This window comes from Leuresthes tenuis, unplaced genomic scaffold (assembly GCF_036924035.1).
Source record: "Leuresthes tenuis unplaced genomic scaffold, fLeuTen1.0.hap1 SCAF_15, whole genome shotgun sequence".
Lineage (NCBI taxonomy): Eukaryota > Metazoa > Chordata > Actinopteri > Atheriniformes > Atherinopsidae > Leuresthes > Leuresthes tenuis.
This window is the reverse complement of record NW_027325369.1, coordinates 21,147,114-21,165,723: the sequence shown is the minus strand read 5'-3', so window position 1 is coordinate 21,165,723 and position 18,610 is coordinate 21,147,114. Positions and strand designations below refer to the sequence as shown.

Below are 18,610 nucleotides of genomic sequence, written 5' to 3'. Positions count from 1 at the left end.
CCTTTTTGATTAATCTATTCAGAATCATAAATGAAAGGTGGGCAGAGAACTTCAGTGGCCAACATGTAGACAGCACAATAAGAACATTAGAGGTCACTTTGATGTATTATAATTATATGTATATATACATTTAAAGGCTGCAGTTTCTGATGACCTCCCCATCCATGCAAGGTTTAAGGTCAAGCAGAGCAAGTGGATTATAATGTTTAATGCTTTATCTCTCAAATGCATATGCAGGTGTAATTAACTGCTCTAAATTCAGTTAAATCTGATTCTATTTTACTGTGACCCGAAGGTGCATTACCCAAAAGAACATAAAGCACAATAGGAAAAACAAACACAGAAAATCCACAAAACAGTTAAAGACAAACAAACGAAACAAAAAAACAGCACATTTCACAAGAGAAAACACTTTTAACAAAGCAGAGTATCGCAGTGCCTGGAGTCCAAGCAGACTGCAACCATTTGAGCCATTAGCAGAAACACAGCCTGTAAAAAGACAAATAAATACCTTCAGAAACATCATTTTAAATATTTTGCACCACGTTCACTTTTGTTGTAGTGTTTTCAGGATGGTTTGATTTTTTTGGTGTTGTTGTGTTTTGCACATAAAGGCCACCACAACATTTCAGGAAAAGGATCCCAAAAGTAGATTAATAAATATCACTAGATTAGTTCATGTTACTTTTAATTTGAAAACAAAAATACGGGTTTTACCTTTCCATGAACTCATAACATCTGTAACCTCTAAGCGATATGTACCCTGCTTATTCTTAACTATGTACTTTTATAGCATGTGCTTGACAGGGAATTTATTTATGCTTCCCACTCATGTCATCGTGCGACAGAGAGGCTCAGACCACTGAAACACCAACAGAGGGCAGCATGCTCAACAGCCCTGGTAAGATGTGACAATTATTTGGAGCCTGTGAAAAGAAAAGCTTTGGTTCTAGTATTAAAAGAAAATGTTAAAAAGTAACTTAATGTATAGCGTGAATAGTATGTTTCAACAGAAACTGGTTGAGTAAACTTGACCAGAAGTAATACATTTTGATATTTTCTTTTACATAAATCTGTAATGTGCCTAATGCATGACTGCATGAGCACTTTAGAATATTCCTTTTTCCTTCATTTTTTTGCCTAAGGAATTTGTAAAGGAGATGAAGGGAGAGAAGGGACTGTATGCAGCGAAGGTCTACACAGCAGCTTAAACCAGTGACGCTGCATTTACACATGGTCAGTGCCTTCAGCGCCCCGGGGTTACAAGGACGTCCAAAAAGGCATCCACTCTGGTAGTCATATGATGATGCTCAAAGCCATTAATTCAGACTCTGTAGTCATCCAAGTGTGTTTTTCCCACAAAAGCCTGCTTTCCAGTCTCTAACTGCTCGCCCTTTATTCTGTTGATTTACCACTACTGTTACAAACTTGAAACATGTCCGAGGTACATTCTCATTCACAGTGAAAATGCCAAACACAACAAACATTTAAAATGATGTAAAATGCTATTCAGTCTGCAGTAAACAAGCATCAATCTGTGGGTACACTTGTAAGACCTAAAGCACTCCAGACATTGTCGATTACCCTTTCCAAATTTACTCTTATGCTCACACTGTAAAGATGCAGAGTAGCTGAAAATGACTGTGGTTGCTGTCACAGTGCAAATGAGGGTGATACATGTCATATTAAAAGCTTAACAGCCAGGGGTGAGAATGAAGGTCTTGCTTTTTGTATAACAATACAACATATTAGCAAGTTTGACCCAGAAGCTTTTTTCAAGAAGCCTTGATCCACCAGGCAAAAAAAGAGGCACCCAGGTGAGCAAAATAAACCCAGCATTAAGCTTCATAATTATTCACACCTTGGCCTAATGTAGTTTTTAAATCATAAAGATTCCACGTAAGGTTGTGACTTGTAGAAAAACTGTAGGGCAAATGATAAAAGAAAGGAAAAGAGTGAGAAGCAGAGGAGGAGGTGCGGTCAGTCGACAGTGCATAAGGTATGCATTTATGTCAAGCTGTTAATCCTCACCTGCTTAAAGCCCGCGGGAGCATGATAGAAACCTCAACTCAATCCACTGTGGAATATAAATCTGTAAGGTGCATGAGCTTCAAGAAAACACCTGACATTTAAAAAGCTTTGATTGTAGCAGATTTAGTACAGAAATATGAAAACATGAAGCACATTGAGAGACTAATCTGGTGCCCTCAGATTTCAATGCCTGTCAAATTGCACAATACAAAAGCATGGCCTTGATGTAGGGCTACCACAATGGTGCCGATCTATGTCCTTGTTTGTGTGCGCGCGCTTCTGAATGTGGATGCAATTTTAGGTTTGCGATTAAGTGGCTCAGACATTTTAATTCACGTCAGCAGAGCTTTACCAGGAGATCAGTCCTGTTTTCCTCTGAAGATTCTATGCTCTGTCACTACATTTGAAATTTGTAGCAGTGAAAGGACCAATATGGCATTCTTCATTTAGGGAAACGTTCGAATAAAGAAAGGGTGACCCACTTTCCAATTGATCAATTACAGCATACTCTTTTTCTACATTGAGAATTCAGATTTGTGAGTAAAAATATGCTTTTTGAAGTTAGCTTTGGACTAAACTGATCTTTTGCATTTTTAGTTGTCAATGCGATGCCTTCACTTGTCAATCTGTGTCACAACCTTGACCTATCAGCCATGAGCTTTGGAAAATGACCAGATCCATTCAATCTAGTCTGACAGAGGTAGTAATATGGGCATCTGAGCCTGTGACAGAACATGTAGCATTACTTTCATTTGGTTCATTTGATAGCCCACATGTTCCTTCCACTGCAGTCATGTCGAAATAAATTACCCACTTGTCAATTACAGTTCTATAATTTGTTAAGGAAAAGCAAATTCCAGTGAGGCTGTTCCCTTTCCTGAGACCCTTGGTCACCATAAATGTGGTTCAAATCTTTTTCTCTCATTTTTTTTTTTTTTTCCTGTCATGGTTGTTGGCCTCACTCTAATCAGGAATGATCTGCACCTCAGAACTGAGCCATATTTTAAAATGGCTTGGCATCTGCTAAAGATGGACTTATGTTCCCCTGGAATGAGAAGAAGGTGACCTGGATAAGCAGCTGCAGATGGAGGCTTGAACGCTTGGTAAGTAAACCAGACTGTGCCCTCCTCCTACATTCAAATTGGGAGTTCTCTCTATAACGATGACTGGTTACATGTGACATTATTGTGGTTATTAACTTGTGTTTCCCTGTTCCAACAGATATCCTTTGAATGGCGTTATGGTGTTTTTCCCCCCTCTTTTCCCTCTTTTCTGCCTTCTCAAACCCCAGCTGGTCGAGGTGGATGGCCACCCTTCCTGAGTCTGGTTCTGCCAGAGGTTTCTTCCTGTTAAAAGGGAGTCGTTCCTTTCCACAGTCGCCACAGGCTCGCTCAGGATGGGAGATTGGACTGAAGACAAGTTTCGGTGCAATCTGTTGGTTTCCTTAGCTAGGATAATAATTTTTGAATTGGCTCTATATGAATTAATTGGATTATGATTACAATGAATTGAATTCCAATTGGCTTGAATTGGACAATATTACTTAAGTGCCTTGAGATGACAATTGTTGTAATCTGGCACTATATAAATAAATTTGAATTGAATTGAATTGGTTCAACCACAGGCATCACAGTTTTAACATTCTATGCATATGCAATAAGTGTAACATTCACACTGGAACCAGGTTGCAGGATTTCCCAGCACATCATCGTATTGTCTCCACCTGCCGTCTTCCTCCCACAGTGTATTCTCCTGCCAACTTGTCTTATCTCAGATAAACAACATAAAGGACGGCAGCTGTGATCAGTCAGATCAGGCCTCCTTCCTCTGTTGCAGGTGCTTTCTCCAGTGGACAGGGTTCAACATGCCCACACTGACCAGTCTGGTTTTCACAGATTTTGAGCCATCCGATGCTTTCATTGGACATTTTTCCTGCTTCCAGCACATCAACTTCAAAATCTGACTGTTCACTTGCTGCCTTACATAGCCTATTCATTGGCAGGTTCTTCTGGAATGAGGAAATCAATATTTCTCAATTCACTTGTCAGTGGTAGTCCCATACTGCTGTTTAAAAAAAGCCAGGAGAGACACTTAAAGGCTGGTGTTGGATGTTTGAAGTTATAATGAACATATTTGTGGTAAATGCTTTATTACTTGGTATCTAAATACCAAACTGAAAATTTGATTATTTGTTGCTCAGTAGACCGGCAAGAACTTTTGGAACTCTGAATTTGGTCCTGTCAAGCAAATTTAAATAGCGTCAATGACATTTTGTGATGTTATTGCTCGGGAAAAAGAGGATGAGCCAACATGCTGGAAAAGTTTCCATCTCAATACTCTTTCTCATGCTTTAGATCAAAAGGTCAATAGACAAGATGTAAATTATGCCAGAAGTATACCTCAAAGCGCTTGTTGAAAAAAAAAAAAAAACACAGTGTAGGGTGTTTTTATTTCATCTTGTCTAAAAAAGCTCATTGTTGCAGCCAAACAGTAATACAAAAAACAACATGTTCGTAACTACAAGTATTATCCAAGGCTCTCACACTAAACAAATGTAACATGCAAATACAATTTTTGCATATTGGTATGGTAATGTGCATGTTGTTGGATGGTGGGAGGATGCCAGAGTATCCGGACACAGACCATAAAACAACCAAATTCCACAAAGTACGAATATCCTCTCTACCACAAAGGGCCTAAAGCATAACAGTTCAACAAGCCGACAGTCCCACAATCAGTCACTCTTAACTCTCCAACACTAAGTCTATTTTATTTCTGTACAAATAGCAGCTATGAATGCAACGTGTCTCCTTGCCAGGGCTGCAAGAGAATCTCACTGTGTAATTCCAAAGCAGAGAATTGAATTATCAGACATATAGGTAAGCTGGAGGAGACTCTTATGCAGAGAGCAGTGAACCTTTAAAGTGACCCACTTTGTGGAAAAGCAGAGAAACTGCTTGTGGTCACAGAGTGTCTGGGAAGAGAGGAAAGAACACACATGACTGAAGGCTGTGATTTAATATACACACACTGAAGGTGTCTGGGTGACACCTTCAGCCACACATGAGCTGAGACTAGTGTTTGAGAGTAGAAATGAGGCAGTAAATGGCTTTACTTTTAACTCCCCATATTCAGCTTTGACTCAATATTTAGTGGTCTCCAAAAATTCATGACAATGACAATTAGTTTTGATTCCAACGGTTTTATTTTGAGATTTTTAACCTAGTGGAGCTTTTAATGTGTTTGTAGAAAACATGTCTGAAATATCCAAACGTAGAAATGCAAGGTTATTCATGAAAAACCTAAAAGCTGGAATTGAGAGAACTGATAAGCACACTACTTGTTGTGGATGTACAGAAAAATATAAATTTTGATAACAGTTAAACAATACTGCCATATATCATACATCATATGCAACCTAATATCAGAATTTGTGTCTAATTGTTATTCACCTAATATCCTTACCTTTTCCTGCCACAGAATAAATTGCTGACTCCTCAAGGTCAATTGTTTTCCCTTTGCAGAGATTCTTTACTAATAGATGGTCTGATGTGCCTTCTTTTTCCAGGTGATGGATGTTGCAAACCTTCCTAATCAGAAAGGGTCAAACAAAAAAACTGCTAACCAAAACTACATACTGAGAAAGAACATTTTATAACCTCCCCATTGATGTGTTCAGCCTGACTAGACCTTGTGTCCTTCACTCCACAGTAGGCCTGTGACATCTATAATGCAGCACGTTCAGCTAAAAGAAAAAAGTGGAGGTATAATTAACATATTTGCCTGCACTATGCAATCATCGCATGTAAGCAAGAGGATTGTGTACACTGTTCTGCAGTAGCTGCTCTCATTAGTAATGCAATACTTTACTGGATAGACATATCATAAATCCTGTTCTATAAACAGGATTTATGATTTATGAACAGGTTTTCATGAACAGTCATCATGCATAAAAGATTAACTGATCAATTTTGGATCATCACTGCTTAGTGTAATCCTGGTTTGGTTTTATTGAGAAATAGGCTCGTATAAACCATAGGCATCTCCATAGATTCTGATCAAATTGAATGAAGGAATTCAAATTGCTGAATGTCACAAGGATCATCTCTGTTGGGGACTAAAGACTGAAAAATATTGGTGTAGAAGAAGAAAGAAGCCGCACACTTCTGCAACCTGCTCCAGACCTCGGCTTGAGGCTAGGTGCTTGACACGATATGTCACTGTCACACTCTGTGCTGTCAAGCTGCCTTGTGGTTAAGTTTAGCCCCAGGTAGAGGTGTGGAATGAAGAAAAATGGCTCTGCTGCTTTCTTTACGGTAGCTTTTAGGAATGCACAGTGACAGTGAGATTGGCAGGTCATCATTGGCCATGAGTTATACTCAATGAAATATCAGCATCAGGCCAAAACATGTGAATGAAATCAAATTTGCCTCTGTTGTTGTGTCAGGATCAGTAAGGTGGAAAAATATGTGTATATGAATAACCACATCACATCAGTGTTTGGCCAAACTGAATCTGACAATACTGCCATTTCAGAAATTCGCAAAAATTCTAAATCCGTCCGTCTTGACATTTTTATAGGACTGAAAACTCTGAAACCTCAACACCCAACTGGATACATAAGATGCACTTTTTGGGGGGAAATTACTTTTTAATTAATGAGAAATATTCTTAAGATGAAGACTGATGTCTTTGGGACTTATTCTTCTTACTGATATGGGTGGTCCTGAGCACACATCTCACATCAAGCATCTTATACCATCCTTTTTGAGGACATGATGTGCTCTTAGCAAAATAGTTTTGGTTTGTTCTTTTTCTTCTCGCAGACGCTTGCCCAAGGAAAAGTCTTGTAGGTTGGAAAATTGATGTTTTCAATGTGCAGACGGAATCTCCTGTTCTTTTGTGTTCGGGGTTTCTTTTTTGTGTGTGTGTGCTTGTTTGTTTAGGATTGCAAGGCACGATACTAAATTTGAATGAAAAAAGATGTTCTCTTTTAAAACATGATACACCAAGGCAAATAACTGTGCACCAGTCTCTGTTCATGCACTTTTGTCTACTGAAACAAACAACAAAAAAGTCTCTACAAAACCTGTTCTTATGACTGTAAATGAAATATGGATTGGTATACCATCTTGCTGCCATACTTTGTTCTTAATGCTAAAAAATATCTTTATTTATGTGAACCGGTCGCAGGCGATAGAAAGACTAACAGCAACTGACCCGATTAATTCTTTGAAAGGTTTTGTTTGCTCCAACATAATCATTGTCCTTGCATGTAGTGGAAAAACTCGTGTACAAAAACATGTGTGTGAGTGCCTTTCACCGTCTGGAGTACATTAGAGCGCTTTCCACCATCATAACTCACAGATAGGTGTTGATCACACAGATGCGTCATGTGCTCGGAGCGAGGAAGACGGCAAAGATACTTAAAAGGCAGGAAGAAGGTGAATAGCTAAAGCGGTAAAGCCAGAATACGTAAAAGAAATGCAGTTAGTATTGTGGAATGATTCTCATTTTTCTAAATTTACTGTTTAATGTCCCATATTTACAATAGCGCCATGTGGTTGTTGGATTTTATTTTGACGTCATTGGGGTCATTCATCTCTCATATTGCAACAAAACATTGCATTAAAGCCAGTACTCAAAACAACTGTGCCAGACAAATACTTATAAACCTTTATTGCACAAATTCCTACCACAACATTTTTCTTTCATGTAATGCTGACAAATCCTCTGCTTTGTTTCTTTTTTCTTTTTTTTTAGCTCTGCAGGCAAGACTCGACAATGAAATCAGTATCTGTGGCAATAATACTGCAAACCATGAGATACGGGAACATATCATACTGTAGATACAGATTTAATGCAGCAGCAAACAGATCCACCGTAAAACAAGGGAGTGTTTGTTCAGCAAAATTGAACTCGTCGTAGCTCTGCTAGGTAAATATCAGCTGCACTTTGTTTGACTTTGATATCGTGAGAGCATTTTAAAGCAAGCAGTCTTTCTAAACCAGGATGAGCACGTGGTGGCAGCTTGTGATCAAAATCATACACATATGTTTAAACCATGAGTTTAAGAAGCAAAACAACCTTATTTGAACATAGAAAGTAGTTATTAGGTTCATGAAAAATAAAAAAATAATAAAAAAATAATGTAAGATGTTCACGATCTGTGTGATTACACGCTTCAATGAGTCAGTCATCACATGGGAATAACAAGCTGTGCTCTGCGTTTACAATCCACATCGGAATCCATACAAAACAACGCAACACGTGTGTGACGATGACGGAATGGAATTAATCCAGTGAGGTGTGGAAATCTGAGGTTCTCCGCCACAATGTAAAAATGTTAATGTATACAAGCAATTTCTTTTTTACATGAACATATTTTTGAAAATACTTCTCTCTTCTCGTGGTATTTTTTTAAAAATTATTATTACTATTGTAAATAAATTAGCTCTATGGATATTATATAAGAATCTCGGTAGCCTGATATTAATTTTTGCCCAAATGATGGATGTTTTTGCAATTGTGCGCGTATTACAATGTCTATAAGTTATAGAGACATTACTAAATGCGTGCATTGTCATTCATTGGAGCTTGAGATAGAAAAAAAAAGAATACATCTTATTGACAACTGAAGTAACAGTTCACGATCTACAACATCTGAAGCGCACAAGTTTTTGAAAAGCTTTCTTGAAGTCCTCGTTGGACATGGTGTATATGATCGGGTTGATGAGAGAATTTAGATATCCCAACCAGGTGAAAAAGTCGAACAACTCAGGGTTAAAACAGGTGTCACATGTGGCCACCACCAATGTGTAAATGAAAAACGGAAGCCAGCAAACGATATAGGCACCGAGTATTATCCCCAAAGTCTTTGTCGCTTTTCTTTCTCTGGCTGCCGAAATCCGCTTTTTCTCCAAAAACGCATCAGACACCGTCACTTTCACCTGGTTCTCGCTCGTTGAAGACCCGGTGTCACTGGATGGGGTGTCATGTCTCCCGCATTGTAGAGAGGTCGTGGACGCCGCGGACTGAGGGGAGTTGGTGACCAAGTGCACAGAGGTGAGTCTTTTCCCAACCTTCTTCGGGGACTGCTTCAGGATCCGTTTCCGAGCCTCCACATATATCCGCCCGTATAGGACAATGAGGAGCAGGGTAGGGATGTAGAAAGCCCCGAATGTGGAGTAGATAGTGTAAAAGATGTGATCCGTGTTGACGCTGCAGCTGGTCAGCTCATCTGCTTTCACTTGCCTCCAGAAAAGAGGCGGCAGGGAGATGGAGATGGCGATGACCCAGGCTGTGGCCACCATCCCTGCCGCGCGCGCCGGCGTACGCTTTTTGGAGTACTCCACTGCATCCGTGATGGCCCAGTACCTATCCAACGCGATTACGCATAGGTGTAGGATGGACGCCGTGCAACACGTTATGTCCGAGGAGAGCCAGATGTCACAAATGATTTGCCCGAGCGTCCAGGTGTGGATCACCGTGTACAGGACGCAGATGGGCATCACCAGAATAGACACCAGCAGGTCGGTGACGGCCAGAGAGGCGATCAGAAAGTTTGCTGGAGTTTGAAGTTTCTTCGACTGGGAGATTGTTGCAATAACGAAGGCGTTGGACAAAGTGGTGGCGAGTGTGATAACCGAAAGAATCACAGCCAGACTGATCTGATAAGCGAGGCTCTCTGCGTCCTCATCAACAGTGGCTAAATCTGAAATATAACTGTCGTTTGTGGCGTTCACGGGCTGACTTGGCTCGACTTGACTGAAGAGCTCCATAACTTTTTTTGATCTACTTTTTGTCACTTTGATTTCCCCACCGACATCTATTAAGGAACCCTCTCATTTGATGAACATCGCCTTACCCGTGCCATCTGGTCAGAGAAATGGCACAACCAGCCTGAGACATGAAATAAAACTCCCTTATTCCTCATTTTTTTTATCTCTTATCAGGATTTAATGTCAAGATGCCAAAATGTAGACGCAAATATCCATTCATCGCAGGAAGTCAATTTTTTCTGCTTTTCATCCATAAAAGAAAAACTTCCTAACCGTTACTGCACCCAAGAAAATAGACAGAGAAGGTGTCTGCGTAAATGTTGAGCGGTGCGTCCTGAAGTCTCAAAATTTGGGAGGATGTCACTGATAATCCGCATATAGGGCACAAGCACAAGTTCTTCAAATCTGTGACTCCTCAGGCCCCTTGTGGTTGAATGGTGAGCCAACTCAAAGTGTCAGTTTTACTCAAACTCTGACATCAAACAAGCCCACCGACCACAGCCACGTCTCTCTCTCTCTCTCTCTCTCTCTCTGTCTATCTCTCTCTCTCTCCAGGGTCATAGTGCCCAGTGTTTTTCCTTTGTAACATAATCTACCATAAAGACAGCTTTTCTTTAATGCAGTAACATTTCCCTTTTCACATAGAGTGTGGGAAGTACTATATCATTTTACTATATGGACGCCACTTTGTAAACGGTTCAAAAGTTGTTATTAATAGCTGGGTCATCGTTGCCATGTAACCTTTTAATGTCATGGTTAGTGAAAGTTGTGAAGTTTTTGTCATTAACAACTGACCTTAATGCAAAATCAGAAGTTTCAACAAGCCACCAGATCTGTTGTGATATGCACTTGGAATATTGATAAAAGATAAAAACCAAGTCACATTTTTTCGCGTGTTATACATATTTGTCCCCTAACTTAACATTTTAACACAATAAAATTCATATAGCTGCAATGTCCATTTAATCACAATTAAAACTTTCCATATGTGTCTTATCCAGTTATTTGCTCGGAACAAGGTATTGTATTCTTTTCTTCATGAAAATGTAATTTGTTGTAGGATTTTTTTCACCTACTCAATTATTAGTTGTCCCAGGTCAAACTATTCATGGAAAAACCTGCAGCTAGCTAAAGTCCAGTGTGCAGACAGAGGTATTTACATGCTTTTTAGTATAATTCACTCCAACTGTGGCGTGTCCCAGTTCTTCAAATGCAGTAAAAATGCAAGCTTTGATAAGTGTAGCTTAACACTGTTGCCACATGTTTGAAAAGTAAAAACAGCTGTATAATGTTCACTCCCTCCACAGCAGCTGTCTCTTGTCGAAGTCACTGTTGCCCTCCTGTAAAAACCTCACTAATCACCTGGTTTCAGCGCCAGACATTTTCTTTAGAGAGGCTTCTGCAGAGATCCTTCCTATAATGTTATTTGACACTTAAAGTATGAAAACAAGTGTTTTTGCTCAACAGCACATTATGCTACAATATTGCAGCTGTTCATGATGCTCTTACTCATAAAGAATGCAAAATTGCAGATTTTGGTGCCGAGCATTATTTCTTCAAGGGGATCTAGTGTTTTGCTTAGAAAATGCCAGAATTTTTCTTCAATATCACACCATCCTGTAAATTTCTGAAACTGATTCATCAGACATGACATACTACGGTTATGTAGCTTTTGTTTTTGCGGCAAGGAAATATTTAGGCGGAAGAGTTCACACTCATCGAATCCTGCGACTTTTGGCACGTCTGATGTGTGAGAGAAGCTGTCATTGACATTGGCACTGGGTCACCGTCAGTTAAACACAAGGCTGAATATCTTTCCAACGTTCAGTAAATCATATCAGGCCTCAGGTTCACTCATTGTTCTCACTCAGGCTGCAACAAGCCTGAGTAATTTTGTTAAACAATTAGCATCATACAAATACACACATCCTTGTTTTATTGTCTTCGTGGGGTCCTGCTGCTGACTTGGTAATTACTTGCTGATTTGTAATAACTGGAGTTATACAAAGTAATCGCTCAGGGAACAAAAAGACAATAAACTAGGAGAGTGTCTCTCAGAGATGTGCTACTGGCTGGAATATTATTGGTTGAATGTTGTTCCACAATTTTATTTTCATAATTTTTCAGTCGAGGACAGGAGCCTGGTTTGGTAACAACACTAAGTTTATGTGTATTTCAGCTTATGATTATAGTTTCTATATCTGCTTTTATCCATATAAACCAATATTTACACAGTTAAAAGAGCATTTCATATCTAAATGAGCATAGAATATCACATAAGTGATATCTTCTGAGGAGACTGAACATTTAACGGTCCAGTAATGTCTGTCTTATTGACGACATTATTGTGATTATCTTTTTCTCTGATCCCAGCTGCTTCTTGTGTTAATTAAAGGACTACATGTGTTGCAGGAAGCCTTCAAATTGTCATAACACAGTATATGCTGCCACTACTGACCACAAGTTACCAGCTTTTTAGAGAAAACATGTTTGGGGGACCTGTTCAACACTTCCTCCAACAGGCAGTGACAATTGACAGTCATTCTTCTGTGTAAGAATTCAGCAGAGTAACCTCAGGCTGACAGGGCTCAGTGAAACAAACCTTCCTGTGAGCTCATGATTGTCCCCATTGACTGAACATGACTGCCTGGCACTATCTCTGCCCTGGCAGTGGTGCTGCACCCCCCACCTCCAAATTGTACAAAAGTAAATGCTTATTTTATTTCTGTTACACATGACTGACCTGAGAGCAACATACAGCAGCACTGGATGAAAACGACTCTGCATTGAAACCGATGTATTTCGGTAATGGAAATCACTGCATGGGCTCATGAACACTTCCAAAAATCATTTTCTATGAACTCAGTTCACCGTGCCAGCCACAAATGCAGGTTTAAGCTCTATCATGCATTTTAGAGCAACATATATTCCCATCCAGACAATGAATATTTCAAGCCACATATTGAATCTATTACAACAGAATGGATTTGTAGAAGGGTATTGGTGTTTAACTGGTCTGCCTGCAGTCCAGACGTTTTATCAACTGAAAACATTTGGTACATCATGTAACACCAAGTACAAACCCAGCACTGTTGAGCAGCTAGAATCCAGTATCAGACAAAAATGATGGGACAACATTCCTCTCCCAAAGTTCCAGTAGCTGCAGCTTGTCCCCTCAGTTCCCAGATGTTTAGACTGTTGATAAAGAAAGAGGGGATGCTGCACAACGGTCAATGTGCAATTACCTGCTGTGCTGAGGGAATGGTTAGAAAACCAGACTGAAAAATTCAAATAAATTAAGAAATTAATAAGGTCATATTCCATGAACATAAAACAGAATAGGAGTTCTTGGCAACTTGAGTTGTTAAGGTGCGCTTGTTTTGTTTCCTGGTTATGGTTTTCTGCCATGAAAAGCTCACGCGAGATCCAGTTTGACATAAGAAGTAGCAGCATGAGTTGATTTCTGTGACTCGGTTGTATCATCTCCTCTCATCTTAACACAGGGCAGCACAGCACAGTTAACCTCCAATCTCACACTGACCTCGAAAGTCCTATTTTTAGTCAGACGATAAGGTATCCAGTGAGCCTTACAGTAAATATAGAGCACTAAATGTAGGTACAGGAATGTACAGCCTTTTTCCTTGTATGTAAACATTCAAAATTATGGATATATTCAAAATGATGGATGTATGGAATGTGGCCCGAGTTTCTATTGGTTCCACAGTATCTTAGATACTGCGACAAGCTGTGTCCTGAGTAGCTGAGGTCAAGTTCGCGTCAACAACATTCACAGGAGAATTTTGTCGTGGAACACCAGCTGTAAGAGATTTGTACGGAAGTTTGTGTTCCACATTGAACCTGGACAGTAGAGATGAAAAGATCCGGTCGCTTTTTGCTCTCTGTTTACCTACTGCTAGCTCTATGTTCACCAACGGTGTCTGTCTGCCATTTGGTGTTCTGCAGGTAATCCATATTATGGGGTTTCATTTCAGAGGGTTATTGCTTAAAACAGCTACATGTTTTTGAAAGTTGTGATTCGGGACATGAGAGCTGTCAAATGCAACAGAACTGAGAACCACACAGTCTGATAATGATCCTAACATATAGTCACTTGTAGCTTCGCTAACATTTAGATGAGACGTGTCACTTTAAGAATCACCTTTCACAAGCTCAGCATTGAAAGACAACATAATCAAGAGCAACCTGGCTTTTGTTCTGCTCTCTCTATGCTACAGACACTGAGTAACCTTGCTGCATTGTTATACTTTCTTGGACTGAACTCAATCCCAAGCATTTTCAACACATATTGTGGAATAAGCCTCATGTTATTTTTCTATTTCTAACCTTGATAACTGACAGCTGTAGCAGCTGAGACCAAATAGGGCAAACCCAAATCAGGGCAGATCCCATGTTGTTGCGAGGTTCAGCCCTCCCTCTCTCTACTTACCCAAAACCATCGCTGTAGGGAATGGTTACTTCTTATCCATGTGTATATGAGATGAGACGTGGGAGAAATGACCAAGCTGAGCAGCTAGGTCAGCCTTGTTTGGAATCTGGGGCCTGAAAGTACACCCAAAACTGCACAATAAATATGTGGACTCAAGACCAGTGTTTAAGCAGAACCTGCAACATGTTCGTCATAGTAAGACCTTACAGGCACCATACTAAAACCTCATTTTTTACGCCTTCACATTAGATCTTAGTCGTGGTTACCTTCCAACAAATTGGAATATTCAATCACTTCCAGCTGACTGAAACAGTCTTATGTTTTCTTATCACATAACCACAAATAACAATATTCAGTTTGAACAAAAAATATTGAAGATGGCATAACCTTTTCATTTGATTAACATGCACAGTATATGAATAAATATGCAAACAATATCTGCAAACAAGTGTATTAAGGTGATGAGGATTGAAAGTAAAATCCATTTGCTCAAGTTGTGTAACTGAGTAAGTACAATTATACTGTATTTATTTATATACACTGTAATGATACATCATATCACCACATCATTTTCATATGGATGTTTTGAAAGTAGAAAAAGGCTCACCTCTGTCTCTGGCTTTACTTTGACTATGAATGATGTTTAAGTTGTTAAGTCCTCTGTGTCTGTCATATTTTTATCAGCAGGAATTGTTTTGCTCCAACATGGGCTTCGCAGTGCCAGTGATTGTTTGCTGCATGGAATTCGTTGCCTTAATTGGCTTAACTGGCTGCACCTGTGAAGGTGTGGATCTAAGGTACGACTAGTGACTCATGCAGATTATTTCTACCATTCTTGTCTCTGCTGGGTCATCATACTAGTTTTTGTATTGCTTTGGTGGGATCTTTACAACGTTTACATGTTTTCATATAAAACTCATAAATTTTCATCCTATGGCCCCACAAGCCAGGTCCTAACATTACCAGCTACTTGCTAAATTAAGATTTCACATCTAAAATAGTCATTTTAAGGCGAGCACTAATAACTATATTTGGCCTGTAATATCTGTTTACATGCATTTCTTTCATATTACAACTGTGACCAAAACATGTTGAGTGATGGTGACAGTTTCAAAACTACTGAAAAGTTTAATGTCGCATGCATGTCCTTCAATTTCTTCTTATTATTTATTGTTATTGTATGATCAATACAAGCACCTTTACAAATGTAGAAGGGTAAACATTTGCCACAACATGGTAAGGAAAGGGTTTTTCATATATTTCCTATCAGACTACTAAATGAACTAATCATTTGATGGAAGCATGGCATTATCATCCCCATAAGGGTAGAAATCATCAGATAATAAAGGTGATCATTCAGGAAGTTGTAGAACTTTAATAGCAAAATGGACCCCATGGCATTAAAGAACCACCGGGTCATTTCACTGCAGGGATAGTTTTTTCAGATTTTACTCTTATTTGTCCAGTTTCTATCTTCAATATGATCAGAATGGGTCATACAGTAGATAGAAAAGTCACATAAAGTCATGTAAAGTCATTATTAGTTCCAGTTTGATAGATATAAATAACAAATGCTTTGCTTGTGCATGAATAATGTTGGTATATTGATGAACTAATACAATTTAAACGAAAAACCCAAAACAATCTGAAACAGGTCATTTGGTTCATGAATTAATTTTATTTTCATTTTTTGTTGGCACATTTTTGCGTAACTTTCTTATTTAGTTAGGTACTGTTACCGACACTGCTGAAAAATCAAATGAATTCCGTCAATGCTGTGTATAACTAAAGGCTTTTCAGGTACAATGAGATCATCAAATATAGGACATATGTTGACATGTTACAAGAGCTGTCCCTCAGCAGTGTGCCCAAGACTGGTCTAATGGGACATGATACTTTCTGCTCCGCCAATCAGCTCTCGAAGGCCTCCAGCTAAAAATGTATTGAGAGAGATAACTGCATCTATTCACAACTGGGGGCTTTCTGAGCTCAAACTCTCCAAATCTGATGATCGCATGAAGAAGCTGTTGCCGCCATGTAGGGAATCGTGCCACTTTTTGGAGGGCTGTGCCCTAATTGAACACATCCTGTAGGTCTGCTCACATGTAGAATATTACAGCCCGCAGCTGAGAAAGGAGAGGGGATAAAGTGTTCACTAAAATACACTGTCTAAAGCAGTATTTTATTGAGTAAGTCATGTGACAGGACATTAGCTAAGTGGTGTTGATAACTGGGAAATGTTACTCTGGTCAGACTCATTTTGGCTTGACTGGAAGTCCAGTTAGACAGCGCCCGTACAGGAAACTCATTTCAGCCAGTTATGAGTCTTAAAAGTTGGAGCCTGTCCATTCTTTAAAGCGGAAAAAGCAAGAGTAGAATTGATTTAATAACCCACGGCATAAATGCCAGATTGATACCACTATGTCAGTCATAGAGATTCTGTTGCATGAAGGGTATCCTTAGTTTCAAACAATAAGGTCTGCATCACAAATAGCCTCATTTGAACAGGAGTTTGATATAGATTGCAGTTACTGTATAACTGACCTATAGTACCTGATAATGTATGTAAGTAATATGAAATAATTAAACTTGCTCCATCCTAAAGGTCTTATATGTCTGATTTTGTGTGGGATTGTTTGTGTACACGCTCAGGTTTCTCTGCTAAACTAAATCCTCAGAATGCAGATAAGAGCTAACAACACTTGTTATTAGCACTTATCTAATAGTCATGCCTCATGGAGTGTGAATAGCAGCAGGATGGGCACAAGCAAGCTGAAATTCCATCAGCTTGTCAGCAATATATGAAACTTTAAACCACTGTATGCATGTTATGCAGAAACTTTTAATCACTTGAGATTGTTTAATAACATTCCCCCAGTAATATGTTTTAAATGCACTGAAAGGTGAAGGAATTTAATCTCAGTGTGTTAGGTGTTATAGCTGCAGTCTTCTGTGAAGAATTATGAAAACTATACTTGTATACATAATTATTACAGTGTATTTTTTTAATTCCTGTCAGAGTTGGTAGCTAACATAAGTTCAGAGCACTATCTAGCCAAAAGCATAAACATTTCAGAGCATATTCTTGTTAGCTTTGCTGATATGATATTTATTATTGCAACAAGACACTCAGTGTTAAAATTTTGGAATAAACCAGAAGGTTTGGTCTCAGTACCGCAGGGTTATGAATGGTGAATGTTTAAAAAGGCTTACACATCCATTTCAACTATTCAGTGGCATGCATTTTTTACTGAAGTAATTGTAGAAACAGACATTTTATAGGTTTCAGTTATTGTGTACGGTTGAAACATATTTCTATTCATTGCCAATTTGTCATCGCTGACATTAGTTATGGCAGCTATGTTACCTGGAAAAATTAACTGTGCAACACAATTCACTTTGTGATCAATAATGGTGCTCTGGGGCATTGAAATAGCAACAATGTGGTTTTTATATCAAAGGTACTCATTGCTCTTATAATGATAAATAGCATCATTACTGTTTGTGAAATGTTTCATTAAACACTCACTATATGTCATAATAAGGGTGTAACTGATTTCTGCCTCAGGTAGTATAAAAATATAATCAAAGTCTAAGAGGCCATTATTGTGGACTATTGTTATGAATTTTACAGTTTAGCTTTATATTAGTTTATTTTTAAATAAACTGCCTTAAAGCATGCAATACTTTACTGTCCATTTTAATGTAAATGGTGCCATGCATCATTTACTAAATGAACATTGTGCTGTCTTGGAAAAAAAAATAGCAAATGAGGAAAACTTTATCAGGTGTAAAGTTACAGGACTGGACACGTCTCACAACAACAAGCACAATGAAAGTGGTTTTTGCAACCAGAGGCGTTCAAACTTAAATAAATGAGCAAATAAAGTCAGATGTCAAAAAAATAAAAATCCAATTCAATGTGTTGTTGGAATTTTATAATTTGTTGGCATTTGAGAGATGTAGTCTATCTCTTTGTTTCCCTATCTTGCTCTTTACGACACACACACACACATGCATGGTCATGACTTAGTCTAAAAATGCAAGGTTGCGGTTTGAAGTGCAATTCAGTTGCTGTTTCGTTCCAGGAATGCTGAAAAGGAGTGCATGAACAGATCATTTCTTGGGTTAATGTGTGTGTGCTCACTTCCCATGAAGACTTACTTCCATCCCACTTTATCAGAGGTTCCTTGTCATAAAGAATTATTCGCAAAGGTCTGTAAAGTGCTTTTAGCCATCTAAAGAAGCAGCAGAAAAAAAGAAAAAATAGGACGGGGGTATCGGGTGTTATGTGTGAAGAATGTTTACACTTCACAAGTACAATGCCATCTGTCTATCTGTGTCAACACGT

General features: G+C 38.9%; 1 protein-coding gene across 1 annotated transcript; it reads right to left on the bottom strand.

Annotated features, from left to right (window-relative positions):
• Positions 1-7,909: 7,909 nt before the first annotated feature.
• Positions 7,910-10,162, bottom strand: htr1b (5-hydroxytryptamine (serotonin) receptor 1B). The gene has a single exon (XM_072365331.1). It carries the CDS (start codon positions 9,810-9,812, stop codon positions 8,679-8,681), a length of 1,134 nt encoding a protein of 377 aa, XP_072221432.1. The 5' UTR covers positions 9,813-10,162; the 3' UTR covers positions 7,910-8,678.
• Positions 10,163-18,610: the final 8,448 nt, after the last annotated feature.